The 21,626-nt window shown below is 42.0% G+C and overlaps 1 protein-coding gene across 2 annotated transcripts in view; it reads left to right on the top strand.

Moving 5' to 3' along the window:
• GRIN2B (glutamate ionotropic receptor NMDA type subunit 2B) overlaps nt 1-21,626 on the top strand; it is a 408,813-nt gene that overhangs the window by 338,229 nt on the left and 48,958 nt on the right. For both annotated transcript variants that reach the window (XM_079140030.1, XM_079140031.1), the window contains 3 exons: nt 19,934-20,136; nt 20,922-21,093; nt 21,316-21,469. In XM_079140030.1, the coding sequence (XP_078996156.1) occupies nt 19,934-20,136; nt 20,922-21,093; nt 21,316-21,469 (529 nt within the window). The remainder of the gene's footprint in view (nt 1-19,933; nt 20,137-20,921; nt 21,094-21,315; nt 21,470-21,626) is intronic.

Here is a 21,626-nt window from a genome sequence, read left to right as displayed (position 1 = left end):
ACAGTTCTAAAGTTCAAGATCAAGCATCTGCAGAGTCCTGAAGTGCACAGGTATCACAGGGACTTGGTTTCCTGGCTCAAGTCTCTCCTCTTGTCAAACCATAGTCCCATTGGATCAGGGCTTTCCTGACGGCCTCATTTAACAATAATTACTTCCCAGAAGTCCTGCCTGTAAATATTATAGTTGGAGTAGGCTTCCATCTTTGTAATACTTCACAATGGAGATTAAATTCTGATGGGGATATTTAAACCATAGTAGTTGTGTAGTAGCATTAGTTGAAGAAAAATTGAAAGAGCAAGAACTAGTGTCCTAATGACAGGTATCAGTACACTCAAGTTATCCCTGAGTTTATGTCTCTACCACAAAAGGCCCAAAATACAGCACACTTTGGGTCCCTCTCTTTTGCTAACTGCCTAAGTTAAGCTGTCATGAACACATGGCTGACTGCAGGCCCACGCTCACATATTTGCTAATCCTCCTGTGCTTACACTCAACTGTCTCATCACTACTTTTGGCTGCTCTTTCCAACAGGCACTGCTGACACTGGGTGTCCATTGATTCCAATTAGGAAAGCATCTTTGCAGAAGAGCAGCAGGGGGTGTAAGTGCAGATGTGGCTGCATTTCCCCCTTCCCTTTGCTCCTCCCTGTGCCCTGACATGATGGCAGGGTAGTGAGGGGGAAAAGGAAGGTAGGTATCCATTCTTCACCCAGAGGGCACTCTTGAAGCCAGCCTATTGAGATCCCTCCTCTGTTCAAAGAAAAAAAAAATGGAAAATGCAAATTACCCTCTCCATTTCCAAACTGATGTTGTGCTGCCATAAAGAGATTTTTCTCTTCACCATATTGCTTCACAATCTATATTTTTAAACCTCCTCTCAGCATTGGCATCCCATCAGACCCCAGGGCAGGCATTTGTGCTGAGTAAAACAGTTCACGTCCTGCCTTCCTGGACCCTATCTTGGCCCCAGCACCTGAATGAAACCCATCATATCCTGACATGCCAAACTGAAATAGTTTTCATGTGTGACCTGAAGAAATGAGTCATTGGTCAGAAGTAGGAAGAAAGAGGTCAAGATAGCATCATTTGAAGATCACTGCTCCACTCTTGCTAAGATTTTCCCCTCCAGTAACACTCATCTTTGGAAGGGACTGTACTATTCAGTGTTGCACAGAGCTCTAGGAAAACAGTCAAGGAAGTAGCCATGAGTTCAGATGAAGCAATCTTCAGAAGTTACAAAAGTAATATATGAGAATGAGAAACAATGAACCAGACAGGTCCTTAAGAAGAATACCATTTCTAGGCTCCCCTAAGCCTCATATGGCCAAAACTACTAGCTTTCACCAGAACTCGTCCTTCTTCCCAGTACACAGAAGGACTCTATTTCCCAGCCACTCTTTCAGTTGGGTGCTGCCATGTCACTAATTCCTCATGGTTGCCACATGAGCAGAAGTGAAGGTATCACTCTCTTCCAGCCTGGCTCATAACATCTTCCCAAGAAAACTCAACTATCAAGTCTGTTTCTTTGGTCTCTCACTAGCTAGAATGCAGACACCACCTAGGGACCTTGGAAGTCTCATGTTGAAGATGGCAGAATCTCCATTGGCAGAAGTCCCCAAATGGCTACAAATAGGAAGCTGCCCTGCCAAATTCAACACAGTTACGTGAACTAGAAATGAAATTCTTTTGTGTTGGAACTTTAATACATTTTCACAGACTATTTCTTACAGCAGTTAGCCTACCACAGCTATTCCACCAGATGTTATAACTTGTTTCTCAGTGTGTGTATTTCTTCTCCATTTGATTATGAGCTCCTTGAAAGCAAGTTCTATGTATCCCCTTTACATTCCCTGCAGGGTCTCACTCAAGACCAGCACAGGACATGTGACCAGCAAATATTTGTTAGAGTTTATTTCTCCCTTTTACTCTAGGGTGAGTTAAAAATTGAGTAGGAACATAGCTACATCATACGGATTTTTCACTTTGCTTTGAAAGCCATCCTGGGTATGAAGGCTCTCTTATGTACATATAGCAGCTCAGAACTGACATGGTCACTGAAGTGTGACACACATTTTTTATTATCCATAAATGGATTATCTACTGTGACCCAGCTCTTCCATCATTTCGGCACATTCCTCCTGTCAACAGCTGTGTCGTAGGCGCTGAGAAGGGCCTGGAGCCAAGGGAGAGTCAGAACTGGGTGGGGGTGGGTTTGGGGGTGGTGCTTGTGTTACTGACTGGGTATGAGTTGTGAATCCATTTTGCAAGTCAAATCAAATGGTGATTTTTTTTTTTTTTTTTTTACTATTGCATGCATCTGTCTAATTATCTATTATAATATATAATCAAGAGTTGACAATGGGAATATGTAAGTTAAGATCAGGTAGAGTACTGAAAAAGCCCTCTCTGAGGAGCAAAGAAAAAATTTCAAAATGGGAATTTAACAGTTTGGCATCAGATCTCTTTGAGCAAACAAAAGACATTTTATTTCCACCGGCTTGCTGCAAGTTAGGCAGAGAGCATGGTAAATATCGAAATCCTCATTATAGGAGGGGATGAGTTGTATCCTGAGGTTTTTGGTTACTGCACAGTAAATCCTGCCAGCCTCCAGCCTCAGCTGCAGGGGCAGTGACCTCATGAACGCCACAATCATTACCACCCACTTTCCTCCATGAATTTAAAGCCCCATTTTACAAAAAGGATATGTAAACTGCTGTTTCTCAAAAGTTAGCATGCATGAGGCTTATTAAAACCCAGATTTCTGGGTTCCACCCCCACAGTGCTGATTCAGTATGTCTGGAGCAAAGCCTGAGAATTTGCATTTCTACTAACAAGTTCCCAAGGGGTGCTGAGATGACTGCTCTAAACTCTTCAGCCTCACTCTGCATGGATGAAGGAAGCTCCGAACATGTGCCGAGCAACAGCCCTAAAAGGTGCAGGAAGGATCCCAACAGTGGGAGCAACATTACCATCAAGTGAGATGAAAGCTATGAATGAGTAAGGCGGCCAGCTGCTCAGGGCAACTCAGTGCAATGTCCCCTTATACCATGGACCAGCACCATCTCTCCTTCTGCGGCTCCCAATGTACAGGTTGAGAATCCCTTATTTGAAAACCATGTTGGTGCTCAAAAAAATTTCAGATTTGGGAGGATTTCAGATTTTGAATTTTCAGACCAGCTATGTTCAACCTGTATTTCCTCATTTCCTCGCTTGTAAAATGAAGAGCTTGCCATAGATGAGTGGCGTTGGAGGAAATTTTAAATAATACTGTTGTTTAGACTATATCCTGCCTAGAGATTCCAAAATTGTTGCTGTGGGGCAGGGTCCAGGAACCATTATTCTGATAGCATTACAGGTGGTTCTGATATGCAGCCTGTTTGGAAACCAACTTGTTCTCTAGGTCACTGCCAGATCTGTCTACATTCATGCTCTCCCTACCAGTAGAATGCAACTTCTGCTCAGCCCCAAACCCTCCAGATTCACGTGAATCCTTACCTCGACCCTTCCCTCTATGCACATTGTATTCTATTTACTCTGTGGCACGAAGTCACTTCATACCTCATTAACTTCCTCTGCTTAATTAGGCAGAAGACAAGTCCCAGACAGCTGCAGAATACGTGGAAATTCACTGATACAAATATCAACAAGTCAGGAGCCCTTTTCAAACTCCCAGGAAACATTACCTGTGGCAGCAGAGGAGGGACCCATTCCTGGAAAGTGACTTTACTCATCAAGTCACAGGAGGGCAGCCAGAGTATGTTTCATTTGACATTGGCTCATCGTTATTATTCTGAATGGACCCAGTCCCATTTTGTTATGATTCCTACAGGTTCACCTGTACTTTCTCTTTATAAGGGACTCAAATGAGAGAATTTCTGTCTCTTTCCTAAACAGTCCTTTATCCTTTCAAGCAAAATGAAGGCACATTCTGGAAGTTTGGCTTTCCCTGATACACTTTCATTGTACCTCTAAAGATAGTTGAAACAAAGTTGGTAACTTTTCCTGGTTGGGATTAAAGTGTTACCTAACTTTTCCATCTTACTTGCTGTTAGGAATCCAGGTATTACTGGGGATTAACCTAACTTCACTTTAATTGTATTCTTGCTCTGTGTAACTTGAGTGAGAATAAAACTGAAATCTTCTTTACCTTCTTTTCTGAACTTCATTTGAAGTTTTAGTTGGTGCAGTTGTCATTTTAAATGGCTTAAGTTGAGGGGCAATTTCATTAAGGTGAGGGGCACTGAGGCAGTTTAGTAATCTAATTCCACTGTGTGATCTGGACATGAACCCATGGCCTAGGGACTGTTGCTTTTCTGTTAATTAATTCTCCCTGTCAGACATCTGGAAATCCGCCTCTTCTGCCTCATCTGAATTGACTAATTAATTAAGCTGTGTTTGTAAACAGGCATTTTCTCCCCCAGCACTTTTTTCATCATCTGTTTCTTTAGCCACAAGCTGGTGACCCTATTTAATGGCAAACTACCTAGCCAATAATTCTGTTCTGCTATGGGCTGAAGAGGTTTCTTTTGGCGGCAGCCCAGAACTATGCAAGTCCAGGCACTGGAATGAGGTAGATAAGGATTTGAATCCAGCTGAGTCGTTTATTAATTATGTGGCCACAGGCAGATTACCTCACACCTCAAAATATAGGTTTCCCCATTTTTCCCCTGTAAAACCTACCACGTAGCCCAGTGACTGGCATATTATGGTATCCTCCAAATACTGGGTATGTTTTACAAAATGGGGGCCATCATTCCACTTTGCCTTTTGCGCAGGGACTAGCTAGTTCAAAGCCACTTCCACAAACATCATCACATTTGTCTTTCTCAAACCTCCATGGGCGTACTTTTGGCAAATATTTTCACCCTCTATTTTACAATTAGAGAATCAGTCTCTGCAAGTTTAAGGTACACAGTCTCTAGGTTAGTCAGAGACAGAGCCTGGCATGTCTTACCCCGGCCTTGAACTTTTGCTTTGATACCACATATCCTCCTGACCTTCAGTTGATGATGTAAAACTAGATTATAAGCACTGGGAGTGGGGGAGGTTTGCATAAGATAACACCTCATAAAAGAAACTGGTAAGATAACCACTGACACTCCAGTTGTTGAAACTCCTGTTAGAGAAACATTATCTTATACATGGGACGTGTCCACAGTCTAACTGCATCTTCTCTCACTGTTCTACCAGCTTTTGTCCATCTGCCAAGTGTATGTTAGTGTTATATTATGGTTTGGATATGAGGTGTCTCCCCAAAGCTCCTGTTAATTCAGACTGTTTAGATGTGAAATGATTAAATTATAAGAACTGTAACATAATCAGTCCATCCAAGTTTGAATGGACTGCTGGGTGGTAACTATAGGCAGGCAGGACATGGTTAGAGGAGGTAGGTCACTGGGGGTGTGCTCTGTAAGGGTGCATCTTCCCTATGGCCCCTTTCCCAGCCCCTGTTTCCTGACCTCACTATGAACTGAGCAGCTTTCCTCCACTGGCCCTTCTGCCATGGTGTTCTGCCTCACCTTAGGCCCAGAGGGATGATGTCAGCCATCTGTGAACCGAAACCTCTTAAATCTTGAGCCACTAATAAGTTTTTCCTCCTCTAAGTTGTTCTTGTCAGATATTTTGATCACAGTGATTCAAAAGCCGTCTAAGACATTTGTAATCCAAAGTTATTAACTAATTTCAACATTAGTGCTTGGACAGGTGATGTATGTTCAATTCCCTATCAACCTTGTAAGATTAGTGGAAGTAGGAGAAAGACAGACAGATGTACCTATGAATCACCCCATTTTGACGATAAAGCAACTTAGATTCCCAGAGGTTAAATGATTTGTCACATTCACAGGGCTTGTCTGTGGTAGGGCCGCACCTGAAATCCAGGACTTCCAATTCTAGATTTAGCTTCATTTCAACAACTAAAGACTTCCATCAGCACTATACTTATTTATGTTAAAGAGCTCTTGGGGAACTCTGTGCTGTTTTGCCTCTAATTCTCTTCTTGTCCCTCCTCTCCTTCCTTGGTTTTGCCTCTAACATGCAGGCTTTTTCCCGGTATTTTCAGTTAACCTCTGCTGTGTAGCAACCACCGAAAAACTCAGTGGCCCAAAACAACCACCATTTTTTTTACTCAGTCTTTCTTGGGTCAGCAGTTTGAGTTAGGTCAGCTGGGTAGTTCTTGGGGCGGTACCACAGGGACACTCATCTGGCTGCAGTCCCCTGGTGGCTCAGCTAAAGCTGAATGATTGAACCAGCCTCACCATGTGTCTCGTCGTTGGCATGGGTTTTCAGCTGGGCCTCCTCCTGCATGTTCCTCGTCCTCCAGGCAGCTAGCCCAGGCGTTTTCAGCACCGTCAGCAACGTTCCCAGAGAGCGAGTCCCATTACACTGTTACTCATCAGATTTCTACGTGTGTCATGTTTTTTGATATTATTAGCCAGAGCAAGTCACAAAGCCAAACTAAAAGTCAGTGTGGCAAGGGATTACACAAGGGCATCAGAAGGATCCCCCTTTGAAATCATGTTCACTCATTTGTCCAATGAACATTTTTTAGTGCCGACCATGGTGACATTCCTACGTTAGGCATTAGGGATATAAGAAAGTAATATTTGGTCCTTGCCATTAAGCATCTCATAGTTTACTGGAGGACACATAAGCAATTAAATACAACACACCATGGCAAGTTCAGAGATGGAGATGCACACATACTAGTTTTGAAGAGTGGGGGAAGGATAGCTCCCACTTATTCCCAATCAGGGGGGTGGGGAGCAAAGGCTTCTTGGTGCAGATACTACCTGAGCTGACTCCTAAGGGTTGAGTGAGTATCATAAGAAGACCAGGGATTTAAAATAGAGGATTCCTGCATGAAGAAAGGCATTCAGGTAAGAAAAAAAAAAAGCCTAGTGGGTGGTTATCAAAGACAAAGAAGAGCTAGAAATCCTGAAGAGATAAGCCAAAAAGAAACAAAGGCAGGGAGACCGTAGATGGGGGAGGAGGAGGAAGAAGGAGGAAAAAAGAAAGGGGGAATGTGGAAGGAGGAAGGAGAGAAGGAAGAAAGGAAAGAAAGGGGAAAGAGAAAGGAGAAAAGGTGGGGAACAATTGTGTATTTTCCCAAGGAAGTTAGATATCATTCTCTAGCTGAATGCGGAGGGAGGCAGACACTGACAGTCTTTGAGACGGGTAAGGATGGGGTCAAATCTGCATTTTAGAGAGATCCCTCTGGATACCCAGTGGAGGATGAGCTGAAGAAGGATAAGACAAGGTAGGGAAAGCAAGAACAACCCACAAATCCAGGTGAGACATAGTGTCTGAGTATGGGAGCCAGGGTGGGATCCTTCTGCCATGTCCCCCTCTCCAAAACTGGAGGAGGCATTTCCATGAGAGATGGAGTGACCTTGGATACCCTTGGGATCATATAGTCTAGAATATCTGGGAAAAACTATTTTCTACAGACCTATTATTTGTCCACAAAATGGACAGGGATGGTTGAAAGCCTTGGAAAATCTTAGAATGAATCTTGTTTTCTGGGATTTAGTCCTGTTTTGATGGCCTTAATGAGATGTGTGGTGTGAGAAAACTCTTCCATGAATTTGATAAGGTAACTTGGGAAGAATAGCAAGTATCTCCTTGGACACACATCTCTCAAGAATTTTTTCTGGTCTCCGTGGTCTCATCTTCTAAAATTAGAATGTATTTTTAATGATTTTGCCCTCTTACATTTGTGCTCCCTTAGCACCTCAGTAATTTTATGTGTCTCTCTGTGTGTGTACCTCGTTTTCTTTTCATACGTATTCACAACCTTCTGTCTTAGATTTCCTGGATGATCACACTTTCCGTGGTGCTGCTTCATTGCCCCAGAAAGCACATTCATAATTATCAGTGTTTACATTCAGATGTGTGGTCTGGAAGGCATTGCCATTCTACTTATGCAATATGTCCCTTTTCCAGAATCCTTCCTATTACTTTCTGTTTGACACTTTCGTATGAGCACCCTGCGGTGATAAAAACAGCTCTCTGCAGACTCATCTGATGAGGTCCTGCTCCAGTCCAGCTATTTTTTTCTAGCTCTTAAAAATTTGCATGAGAACCTGATTTTGCTGGTTTGGTGGTTTATTAAATGTGCAAAAATTTGCATCACTTTTCATTAGTGTCCTGAGATATACTTGAGAGAGATGCTAGTCCAGTGTGTCCAAGATCTATGGGCAGATGTCTGCATATTTTCAAGTAACCTTTTCTTTAAACATATTGAAAACATTTGAAATTCAGAGGAGGGTCAAGAAGGGTGTGCTGAGACAGATCAGCAGAGCAGTAGGGGATAGTCCAGTAAGCATCATATAAAAAGCAGTATGGTCACCTCTGGCTCCCGCAACTCTTCCATTACGTGGTGCCTTCTGGATGGTGGCAGTGTTTCTCCTTGATGGTTTGCATCCCCCTGCTGCTTTGGATTTCATGAGCCCCAGTGCTATGGCAGATCCCAGAGGCACAGAGCTCCTAAGGAGAAGAGGACAGCTGAACTATTCTGAATCAGTACCACGCATCGGGCATCATTATTATACATCTTAAACTGTCCTCTGCATTATATTGCACCTTGTCTAATATGTGAGGCAGCTTATATAGTAGCAAAAAAGCAAAACACTTGGTGTCAGACTGCCTGGACTCAAATCCCATTTCTCTTACTTGCTTGGTTGGGGAACCCCTAGATAGAGGTCATATAGGAATCTTCTGGCTATGAGTTCTTGATCCTGAATACGGGTTTGTGGAAGGGGTGTATGGAGAGTACAAGGAGAGCTGGAAGACATGCAAATGACCAGAACTGGCAGCCAGGTTTGGCCTGTGGGCCAGGTAGTAAGAGATGCCAAATGACCTGCTGAGTGAGATTGGCTGCAACCACAGGCTCTGTGACTGTCCAAGCAACTCTGTCAAGTCCTGGGGGCCAGGTAGAGGCCACAAGTCACTATCAATACAACAGGAGCTCTAGCTGGTTGGCCCTGCCTAAACCCAAAACTGAGAGCTGGAGGGGAGGCCTCCTGCTTCTCCTTCCTTTGGCCCCAGGCAAGGAGGCACTTGTTTAGGAATGACTGTAGAACCTGCCTATCACTGGTCAGCTAATTCACGTTTTGGCTCCTGAGATGTTCATAGAAAGTCTATGATGGTAAATAACCCCTACCACCAATATAGCTACTGTCAGTTACTCAGTGCTCACCATGTTCCAGGCATTCTGCAAATAACTTTATGGATATTATTTCACTTAATCTTCACCAAAGCCCCACAAAGATAGTTATAGTTATTATCTATTGCTATTTATAGAAGAGATAAACAGTGCATTATGAGAACTGTTTTTATTATGAAGAAGAGACATGCAACTTGAACTAGCTGAAGCAAAAGACAAATTTATCATAAGAATGCTGGATTGTCTCAACAGAATTCACAATAGGAATGGGGTTGAGCTTCCTTCCAGAAGAGCTATAAACCAAGATTTTTAATGCTCTTAGATATGTTGATCCCTCTCTCATTTGTAGTTACTTTTCTATGGCCACTGGCTTTGCTCATCTTTCTCTCCATGGGCCAAGTTCTCTGGAGGCTACAAAACATGGCAGACCAGTCCAAATCCAGTCTGAATTTTACAAATATAGCTTATGCTACCGAAGTGATAGTTCGAAGTTGACACTCTTCTTAGACTTAAGGTCAGAAATCCCAAGAATCTGACCAAGGTAGTCAGGTGCCTTACTCCTCTATCACTCACCTGTGAGTGGGTCAGGTGCTGGACCAGAAGATGTAATAGGACAGTGACCTCAGCAAGGCCACAGTGTTGGTGTTGAGGAAGAAGTTCACAAGAAAAGGAGCTACTGAACTAAGGAGTAAGAAGAGAGTGAGTGAAAAGGAAGAAATAGGGGCTGGCTGGTGGGTAAACAAACAGTAGGCATCTACAACACAGAATTTAGAAGTTCATGTAGCACAGACAACAATGACAAAGCCAAGACTCAAATTAGGCCTTTCTGGCTTCGAAGTCTATGCTCTTAACTAACATGACAAGCCAGAATATAGAGGAGTGTGAATGAATACATACATGCACACATAATCCATTCATACACATAGGCATGAATACTGTGAAGACCTTGCCAAGCCAGTGGTTGAACCCAGGAAGTCATGGGTCAGAATGGTCTGACACTACATTTCACTTTACCCTTATAATTGTCATTTGAGATTCAAGGTAGAGAATTATGACAAAAAATGATGACAAGATAACCCAATAACAAGCAGTGTCAACGACTGAAGCCTGTGGTGCAGTCCCTTATGCACTTTAAGACAACATCCCTAAAGCCCACCTATGATCCATCAGTCAGCCAGCTAGTGTCCCTGCTGAGCTGTTTCAGAGCAAGCCACGGCCTTGGGCATGGTGCCCACATTCACAGCCAAGCGCTGCAGGAGGAAGACAATGCAGAGGGAGAGGGACTAGCCTTGGTGTTTGAGAGATCCCTCACTGGAGCCTGCATATCCCAGAGGATGGCTCTGGACCAGCTGAGATGCTGCAGAGGAGGGGCCTTCTTTTGAAGAAGGCACACTGGAGGAGAAGGTAGAGCACAGCCATCAGTAACTGAACTCCTCTAGGTCCCAGAAGGAGCTTGGGATTGGCTTTCAGAAGGTGGGAGTTAGAGCTGGGGAGATTTTGAGCCCATGAACCAAGAAGGCTGATCAGATAGTTTAGGAAAACAAGTTAATTCTCTTAACCTATGTGAGCCTGTTTGGCAAACAGTTTACAGAAAACTGTGACATAAAGCAATCAATGGCCTTCTGAAGTATCTACCTTGTCCCAGAGAGGGGTTCATGGAGAAGCAGGACCTGGCTCAATGGGACTCTTTTGATTTTGATTTTGTATTTACCAAGCCTTTGGTAAGTACAGAAGGCTAGTAGCATTTTCATTTCTATGACTTCTGATTTTACTTATAATGAAATGAAAATATTGAATGAAACCAAAAAAATTACATGAAATATGCTGACATTTTGAAACAAATTGAGATTAAAGTTTGAGAGGTTAGAGTTGTTTAGTATTTTCCCCTTGCCACTTGGAGAAAGTTAGGCACATTTAGGAGCTGCACCTAATTAATTAATTAATTAATTAATTATAGTAGTCATGGTAAAATGAAGAGAGGAGAAAAATGACCAGTGCTTGCATAAAACTAATACAAGCTGGGCACAGAGAGGTTAAATAAGTCTCCAAAGGTTGCACAGCTTATCATCACCCTACCTCCTATTGCCACCTGCTACTGTTCTGCCTGTCTAAGCCCACCCTGTGCTTCAGTTGCCACTTGCCAGGAACCTTTTAGACACAACCTGAGGGTTTCTGGAAAGCTAGGGTGAGGATGGGAGGCTCCAAGGATGAAAGAGACTCTTCTACTCACTCTTGGCAACATGGCTGGTGAAAGAAACATGTGCTTCTGGAGTCAAACAGATCAGGGATGAAACCCAGATCTCTCAACAAGGCTCAAGCTCTTTAGTCTACATTGTGGACAACTAACAATACCTACTTTGGGGGAATTAGTGACAATTAAATGATATAACTAACTCTCTGAAAACTGCCTGGCACAGGGCCTGGTCCATAATTGCTATAATTACTCTAATATTATCACATCTCTGTTGGAGGTGTTATCTGAAATGACCACAACTGCCATCTGGTGCCAAGGGAATCAACAACTTTTGTTCCTGGCACCTGATGCTACTCCACCTCCCATTCCTCACTCTCCAGAGTAGGAGACCCGAGGGAGGGATGAGTGGAGAACAGGGATGACCCAGAGGGCAATGGCCAGCAGCAGCAGCAGTGGGTATGCACAGCTCCCCAGGAAACTTCAGCTCTCAGAGGCAGGGCTCAGCATCTGAGGCCTGGAATGACAACCGAGGTCTCATGTCATTGGGAGAGCCATACAGGTCCTGGCAAGAATGATCAGTGGGCCTTCCTTGGGAGTGGTGCCAGGGATGAAACACTAATAGGCCAAAGGCAGTCATGGATCAAATTTAAATATGGAAATTATTTTCAAACACATTTTTCAACTACTAGAGTTCTAAACCCAGACGTCACTGAGTGTGCAAATGATTAGGAGAAAGAGCGTCAAGCTGTGCCGGTGGCCTTGTTAGATTCTCACTGCGGCAGATTGTGCCATTATACTTACAGCAATTCAGGCAGAACTGGGTCTGTGCAGGGCAACCTCACCATCAGGGAGGCTGAAGACAAAGAGAACAAAGGAGATGTCTAGGGGGTAGCTTTTCCCCTTCCATCCTTCCCATAGAAGAACACTGGAGTTATACCCAGCAGAGACTTTGTCGGGGGACTGGTGTTTTTCCCCAGTGACATCAGTCAGTAACTTAGTGAGAACACACTTGCGCAGACTAATACAAGGGACAAAAAGAGGTAAAATAATATAGTCCTTGCCCTGGAGGCACTTAAAGACCCATTCAGAGATGTGGATCAGCATGTCGGAATAAAACTAATATTTTAATGTGATAGCCAGAGGGAGAGGTTGACCCGCAAAATTGTTAGGGAAGATTAAATAACAGACATTTCTGGGCTTGGGTGACCAGGAGTTGTATCAAGGAAGAGGTGATGCCTGAGAAGGGCTGAGAAGAGTTCAGAGCATTCCAGAAAGCAAATGCAGCCTTCAAACAAGGGAAGGGGCAGAGGAGTAGAAGAAAGCCTGTGCACCTCTCACACACAGAATGCAAAATGCTATGTAGAAAAGTATTCAGAAAGACCAAAGCAGGGCATTTCAAGAATGGGTTAGATTCTCTTTTTAAAGTAGGGTTAGAAACCAAAGCCTCTATTTAAAAAAGACATATTCGACTTTTAAAAAGACAAATAAAATCTTGTGCATAAAAGAAAAAAAAAGACCCAAAAGAGTCTGAAAATAGGTCTCAGAGCCGTATTTCAGCATAACTGACTGATAACAGTTATAATGACACTACACCAGGAACTCTTTCCCACCAAAAGATAAGAAGGACAAACAGTGCCATTGAAAATGGGTAGATGATGTGACTAGAGGGTAAAAGAGAAAAATCTCAATGGCTAACAGATGGGGGGAAAGTGCCCGAGCTCACTGTGCATTGAAGAGATGAAAATTAGGGCAGGAAGGCCCCATTCCTCATCCCTGAGACTGGGAAACAGTTAACACCAATAAAAAGTTGGTGTGGGTGAGGATCTGAGCAAGGAGCCCTCTTAGGTGTTGCTGATAGCAATTGAAATTGCTGCCAACTTGTATTCTAGTGACATCAAGGACATTTTAGAAACATACATACCCTCTTATTCTGTTTGTTTCACAATCGGAAATTGAGCTTAGTATATACTAAGATATGTGGTTATTCTTTTAAACATCACCACTATTAATCTATAGGGGTATGACTGAGGTGCATTCATCATTATGGGCTTCCATACTGCTATTTTAAAAGGATCTGTGGTCTGTTTGGATTACAAAGTGGGCAAAGCAAATGGTAGAGAAACGTGCATATTATGATTCAACTTGGGAAACACGCACATGCTCACTCACACACATCCCCTCCTCTTTATCTGTGTCTGTATTTGAATTGCTGTGAATAATGGATGGCCATCTACCATAATGTTCACTTGGTTACAAAGAACAAGGGAAGGGGAGGGATGGATACTGAGATATCAAGATTGAACAAGATGAACTGCTACCATTCCCTCTAACTTTAAAAATCCTCACGGTTAAGATGCGTAGCTGTAGGGATGGAGAACCCCAGTGTACTCTTTTCCTTAGATTTCTGCCATTAGAAGTCTCAGACCTGCACTAACATGTGGCTGGAAGGAGTCACTGGCTTTGACACCTTTTTGGGAAAAAAGGGAATGTAGCATTCTACTGCCTTGCAGAGACTGCCTGTCCCTTCAGCTTGCTCAGGGAAATAACATGTAGCTTTAAATTTTGCATTTTAAAAGTCAGATGAAGGCTTAAAATAAGCAGCAAGTGTTTTGTGTTAGATCCAGATGTCATCTCAAGCAAGAAACAAAAACGCTTTGATTTTTGAAAAATAACCTTTGACGCCTAAAGAGGCTCTAATAAGTGCTTTTGTTGCAGGATCTTTAAAAAATGACTTTTTGTACAGATGAGAGAGGAAGCCCGGGGAGACTGATGTCCTTTGCTTATCTGTGCAAGGACTGCTGCAGCTGTGATGCCTGCCCAGGTCCCCACCCCCTCCCAACAATGACATGACCACCCTTCCAGGGTCCCCTCTCCCTTCCCCACAATAACACAATCATTCTGCTATGCACGTCCACTGTTTGTGGCAAAGGGAAAAACTCAGGGCTTTCAGAGAGGAGCACAGTCCCTGTGGTCTTTATTCATTGCCTTATCAGGGTGCTAATAGGTGTCAGTTTCACTGGTGGTAATGAAGGCGATCTGTTAGCAGAAGGAGGACTTTGAAGTCTACAATCACCACAGATTGGTTTCCTGGAATTTTCATAAGGGGAGGCTCATGACGACTAAATGTGCCATAGGTATGTGAGGTACAATTGCTTCCAAGGAGGACATCCCAACTATACAGGTGCTCAGCTGATACTGAGAGAACCAACCCAGAACCTTAAAACATGATTCTGTGCTTTTCTGAGAAAACTAAGCAAAGATTTTTTTTTTCTCTCTCAAGAAAGATGATTTCAGTCCTCAAGAGATCTTTTCAAATGTTCAAATGGTGGATAACTGAATTTTTTATAGACAGATGTTTCTGTTAAATGTGCTTGAGGTAATGATGTTTGTTTAGTGTTTATCTCCAAGGAATGCAGAGTGCTTTTACAGACATTTTTTTCATAATTTTTAAGGTTTTATTTTTTCCTGATTATATTTTAATCTTGACTCTAAACTCTTTTTTCCGTTTTTCACACTGGATTGTCTCTAAAATATCTGCTGGTAACCTCATTTCCTATTACTCTGCATTTTCATGCCATTTCAGACTCTTTGAAACAAGCGTTCAAGACTTTTCCTCTCAGAGTCTCGGGCTTCTTTTTTCTATTTACTATTGTTCATTGCTCTTTAAAACATTTCCATTTATAACATTTTCACCATATTTCCTCCTCCTTGCTTGAAACATCTCTTTCTTCTACATAAATATGTCCCTTTTAAAATCTAATTTCAGTTGTTTATCATTTATAACCTGCCTTGCTCTATAATGAATCTGAGGTAGGGCTTTGGAGGAGTGGCAGAGCCCTTGCCTAAAGTGCACAAGATTCTGGGTTTGATCCCCAGCACCACAAAATAAAGAAAAAGGAAAAGGAAAAGAAAGGGGAAAACAGTATTGGAGGTAACTATCTAAACACATCCTCTAAGAGGAGTCCTGTTTATTGGTATCATGAATCTGATTTCATAGTAGATTTCATTTTTCCCCCCAAAATTTCTCCTTTCAGTCCTCTGTGAATTTATTAACTTACCCCCCATGATCCTTGCAGAAACAAGAAGAAAAGAACCATGGCCTAAGACAAATGAATCTTTTATATGAATACATCAGCCATTTCCTTCCCTTCAGGTAGTGACCACTAGGAACCCTTCTTCCCTGGGGTCTAATCTGTAGAAGCGTTGTTGCGAGCCCCTATCCTAAAGGGACCGTGGTGTTAGGAAATTATGTGGAAAGCACCAGAGAAGTCCAACCACCCATTTTTACAGATGTACAGATGGAGAATAAGAAATTTAGAAGTTTGTCTGCTACCTCTGGAATACTTGGAGACACATTTGGAATATCATGTAGAAAACAAGTCACCTGGAAATTTTTTTATAATATCATTAAAGAAGGTGGTTTGGCTGTTATGGGCAGCAGTGAACTGATAAAAGTTTAATAACTGGGAGCGAGGGAGATGGAGGAAGACCTGATGGACCTCTCGTGTGTGCCAATTTTATGGTGCCACAGCTAACAACCTGACACCATTGAACAAGGACTTGGGGAGGAATGAGCACAATCCAGTTGGCTCTCAAGACGGTTAGTTATTATCTGAGTGAGCAGTTTTTAAGGAGAAGGAGAACGAAGCTAGTTCAGTGAATAAGGAACTCCACCTAAGAAGCTATCACTTAAATTTCAAGGCCCAGCCCAAAGATAAAGGTCTTTGTGAGGCTTTTCCCTAATCTTTTCAGTAATGATGACTTCTATTCTGAATGCTAAAGTCTTTATCTATTCCTTAATATAAGGGTGATTACCAAAGCATAACTTGATATTATTGTCAATAGACAGTGTCTTTCCCATCTAGTCTGTCCTGGAAGGATATGGCCACATCTTCCTCCTTCATTGTCAGAGAAGCAGTGCAGCAAAGTAGGTATTGCCCAATCTCTGGAATTACTTACTGTTGTGTTCTGTACCCACTGATCTTGAGGTCTTGGGAAAGCTGGCAAAACCCTCTGTAGAATAAGACTTTAATCGGAGATCTGTCTCACAGTTATGATGATTAATGAGATCACTAGATAAGTTCAGTGCCTAGCTCACTAAATGTTACCTGGTATTGTTATCTCTAGCACACAACATAGTGCCCAGCACAGTGTTGGTGTGCAATCATTGCTGATCGGGCTGAATGGATATGAAGCAAAGATATGATCCAGCTAGCTTGGTAGTAAGTTGGGAAAGGAAGTGCTAGAGGAGAACTGTGTGAACAAATTATCATTAAGGAAATGAGAATGGTGTATTTAGTAAGAATCTGTAGATCATAGACTTATGGGATGAGAACCTAGTTTTCCTGTTGCGGTATGAACACAGAGCAGGGTAGAATCACCTCCCTTCACCCCGTGCATTAAATTCTGAAAGTATATAAATATACCATTTGGTTATTGCAATAGCTTTTATAGACTGTTGTTGATTGAAATCTCTTCTTTTCAGGACTGTGCAGTTGTGTTTTTAAAAATCTAAGTCCTATTCTTTAAGCACAAATACTGTTAAATTTTATTCCATTGTTCAGTCCACTATTCCAGTTAATTGATAGCTCTTCCAAACTTGCTTCAGCAATGCATTATATTTTATATCCTCTATAACTTTGTGTTGTCTGCAATTTTGTGAGTATGACCTCTATTTTGTCTTCCAAAGCACCAACAGGCCACTTCTAAGAACCGTATCCCCTTACATGTCACTAAGGACCTCTTTGGTGTTGGCATTGGTTCATTGAACAATCTTTTCTTTTCTTTTTGTATATAGATTTCAAAATTCTTTTCTAACCTATCAAAGTATGCAATAGTCCATGTTACAGTTAATCTTGTTCACCAGAATGTCATGAGAAACCTTTGCAAAACGCTGTTTACCACATCTTTTCCTTGTAGATAGTGTATTAGGAAATAATATGCAGTTAGTTTGTTGCCATCTGTTCTTGACTAACCCACGTTAGTTTCTAATACCAACAACATCCTTTTCTGAGTTGAACAAGGGATTCATGAATCAAAATAGTGATATCAAGGTAGGTAAGGCTCAATGTACAGACCTGGACCATCCAGGTAAGATAGCTGCACAGCTGTGGGCAGCAAGAGGTCAGTCATTAACAATTCTGAAAACAGACTGTACAATGACAAAGTTGTGTTTTCAGAAAGTCATCTGGCAGCAGTTCACAATGGACTCTGGGGAACCTTGTGTAATTTGGAATCTTCCTCAGATAATACCAGAATGGGCTGCTGGACCACTCACTCTGGGCTAGGCAGAAAAATAAATTTGAATTTAAAAGGGGAAAAATACCAAAAGTTACTGGTAAGGGAATGTGGTAGGAATGAAAAAAAAAAAATACTACTCTAGGATTTCCTAACCTTTTTCACATTGTTGAACATGCAGAAAATATTACTGGTTTGGCTTCTGGGACAAATATGGCTACTTGGAAATGGAGGTGAACCAACATCATGGATCCCAGGGTGGGTCTCTTCTCCACCAAGCTCCACCTGGCCTCAACCACTGGTAGAGGGCATTAATATCTGCACATGTCTCAGAAGACATTGGAAATTTCTTCTTCGAAAATAAGTAGTCTTAAATAGAAGGAGAATGGGTAAAAAAATCAATATTAACAGTACAGAGAAGGCTGCACAGGGAGTCCCCACCTTACCACTTACATTAGTTTGACTTTGTGATAATGGTACAAAAGCCATATACATTCAGTGGAAACCATTTTGGATCTCTTCCAGGGCTAACCATATGTGTACAGTACTCTTATGAAACTGGGCAGTGACAGGAATCAGCAGCTCCTAGGCAGCCACAAGATCACAAGGGGAAACTGACACTCAGCCTGCTGTGCTGCTAAGCTTTGATATTCTGTAGGTTAGGGGTAGTAAGTGCATTTTCAACTTACAACATTTTCAGCTAAACATTGAGCTTAATGGAACATAGCCCCATTGTAAGTTAAGGAGCATGTATATATATAAAGGAAAGTCAAACATTTGGTTCAGTGCATAATTCTGAACAAAGAAGCAAAATATCATTTACACACTGGGATGAAAACCAACCAGTACCAGGGTTAATGCCAGGGAAAAACTATGCAGGTGCCAAACAAGACAACCCAGGATACTAAATCACTGACCATATTATAAGGATGCAATAAAAAAAGAGCAGTGGCTGCTCAGGCCTAATTTGAATATGGAAGTCATCATGTTGTGGGACAAATTGGAGAGAGGAGCTAACCATCCTGAGAAGGCACCAGATAGAAACCTAAGTGCAGACAAAAGAAGAAACAAAAGGAGGAGTTGGAGTTTTGCATTTATACAGAAATTCATGTCTATTCACTTAAAGATTTGAGAAGTACTATCAATTTGTTGCTTCTTATTGATTTCTATAGTTAAACAAAGTAAGTCGTTTGTAATTCTTGTACCTCGCCTTTTTTTTTTTTTTTTTTTTTTTGCATTCTGTGTGAGGGAAATCAGATTGGAAAAATGCAGGGACTTGTGATCCCTATTTCTTGTTATAATTGAAGATGCTCATTATAGAAAATTTTTTAAAGTGTTCCCTCTTACTCCATTAAACTCAATGGCACAGTGAGAATGAGAACCCACCAACAAAGTCATGTAGATTCTATTGTACAATAGGAATGAATGGTTCTTGTAATTGAACCATTCCTTTGATTATGATAGGCAGCAGGGCCACCATGTGCAGGATTTAGAGGACATCCACTCTTCACATTAGCATCACAAGAATGGTGCTCTTGGTTATGGTTATGGGGCATATAGCCTGTGTGGCCATAGGCAATTCACAGAGATATCCAGGTGACTTCATCCCAGGGTGTTTAACCAGACCAGCAGGTGCATATTTGCATTGACCCATGAGATTATCACCATCCCAACCATATTCTCTTCTTCAAATGAGCTGTGTCCATATTCTTTCATCCCAACTTATCATTCTATTCCAGTTCAGATCTACCTAGTTTTCTGCACAATTCATCACTGGACCTCCATTACAAGCCAAAACACATTCCGCCAGCTCATTTGCTGCAGTCATTCTGTTGACCTTTCCAACACTATTTTCTGCTCTCACTATCATGTTCCTTATTATAGTTAAGTTTAAAGAGAAAAAAAAAAATTGACAGCCGCACCACATAGAAAACCAGCATGTTCCCTGCACTTGGTACAGGCTTCAGTGTTAGCACTTACCATACAGTGTGGTAAATAGTTCTTTATGTTTCTTACTCCTTCACTCAGTATGAGCTTGATGAAAGGCAGGATGATGCTGTTTAGAGCTATGGGGCTTAGCAGGGTGTCCACCACATAGTAGGTCCTTATTTAATGTTTGGTAAGTAGGTGAGTGAATGAATGTATTGCCTTTCTTGGTTTTGGACACAGTAGTCTCCTTTTGAACATATGGTTTAAAAAGTATTCTTTCCATTACATACAATGCTTACATCTGTCTGCCTTCATTGAACAGCTTCCTAGGAAGATTCAGACAATGCTGGGAGAAGCTGTGAATGTTGTGGCCAGTGGTTTCTGAGTCTTTTGTTTATCCTTGTGCAGGTAGGGAAGTGGAAAGACAAGTCCCTGCAGATGAAATACTATGTTTGGCCCCGAATGTGTCCTGAGACTGAAGAGCAAGAGGATGACCACCTGAGCATTGTGACCCTGGAGGAGGCACCATTTGTCATTGTGGAAAGCGTGGACCCTCTAAGTGGAACCTGCATGAGGAACACAGTCCCCTGCCAAAAACGCATAGTCTCTGAGTATGACACCTTCCCCAGTGGCTATGGGTGGCATGAGGGAGTAAGATTTGATGCAGTTCTTAGCACCTGGCAGGCCTAGGACCTGCAGCATAGAATGAATTGGGTACCATGTCCAATTTGCAGCTGCTAATGAGCTGTTGAATTGCTGGCAGCCTTGTGGTCTGATGTCTGGTTCTATCCAAATCATAACCTGGGAGAACGACTGCTAGCCATGCTAAGGTTCCTTTGTCTTTTCCTGACTTCAATGACTGGGACCTCAAGGTTATAGAGGTTTAAGTTTATTCTTGGTATTGACATATTTCCTAGGGTCAGTATATCCCAAAATTTTGATATTTAGAACCATTTCTGAAAAGAGGTCAAACTAATCTATGTTGTTAGGAGTCAGGAAAATGGTTTTCTTTGGAGAGGGCAGGAAGTGCTTAGAAGGGAGAACAAGAAGCCTTTTAGGTGGTGGTAACTTTTCTGTACCTGGATTCAGGAGCTGGCTGAAAGGGTGAATCCAGTGTATGAATTTTCATTGAACTGAGCCCTTAGGATATGTACCCTTTCCTGATGTGTATTGTACTTCAAAGGAACATTAAAAATTGTGTGAAAGAATGGCCCATTGTAATGAGATAATGAGAATATTGCAGTTCTGGGATCTGGTTTATTTCCTCACTCAGGTTTGAAATAAATTGTGCTTGAAGGGTGGCTTGCTTTACAGTTGGAGTTTTAATGACAAAGAATAATATTGTGCTTCTTGTACAAAGCCTCGTTTTTGTTTTTTTGTTTTTTTAACTGGCTAGGAATAAAACAGATGAGGAGCCAGGATACATCAAAAAATGCTGCAAGGGGTTCTGTATCGACATCCTTAAGAAAATTTCCAAATCTGTGAAGTTCACCTATGACCTTTACCTGGTTACCAATGGCAAGCATGGGAAGAAAATCAATGGAACCTGGAATGGTATGATTGGAGAGGTGAGTGTCAAGAAGTAAGGGCCATCGCCATTTTTAATTTATTTTATTTCACTTAAATACTTTTTAAGTGTTCATTTTATGAATTTTAGAAAATAAAAAGTGGTAGAGAATGCACTGTTTCTACTGTACAAAGAAAATCACTGATGGGCCATGAGTATCTTCCTCATGGTGGCCCTTGCCTTTCTGAATATTCTAATCAAAACTTGGCATCTTTCTCTTCAGGTGGTTATGAAGAGGGCCTACATGGCAGTGGGATCGCTCACTATCAATGAGGAGCGATCAGAGGTGGTCGACTTCTCTGTGCCCTTCATAGAGACTGGCATCAGTGTCATGGTGTCACGCAGCAATGGGACTGTCTCACCTTCTGCCTTCCTAGGTAAATGTTGTGTTTGCTGATGACAGGAATTGAAATAAGGAATAGTCGAAGCAGCACATGGCCAGGTTCTTTTAGCCAGGAGTTGATTTTCCAGGAGCTTAACTCCTCTGGGGACTTCATTTTGATGACTTCAAAACTGATTATTCTCAAACCTGAA

The sequence above is a fragment of the Sciurus vulgaris genome (genome assembly GCF_902686455.1).
Source record: "Sciurus vulgaris genome assembly, chromosome: 5".
In the NCBI taxonomy this organism is placed as follows: domain Eukaryota; kingdom Metazoa; phylum Chordata; class Mammalia; order Rodentia; family Sciuridae; genus Sciurus; species Sciurus vulgaris.
Note: the sequence above shows the minus strand (reverse complement) of the source record. Positions and strands in the feature narration are given on the sequence as shown.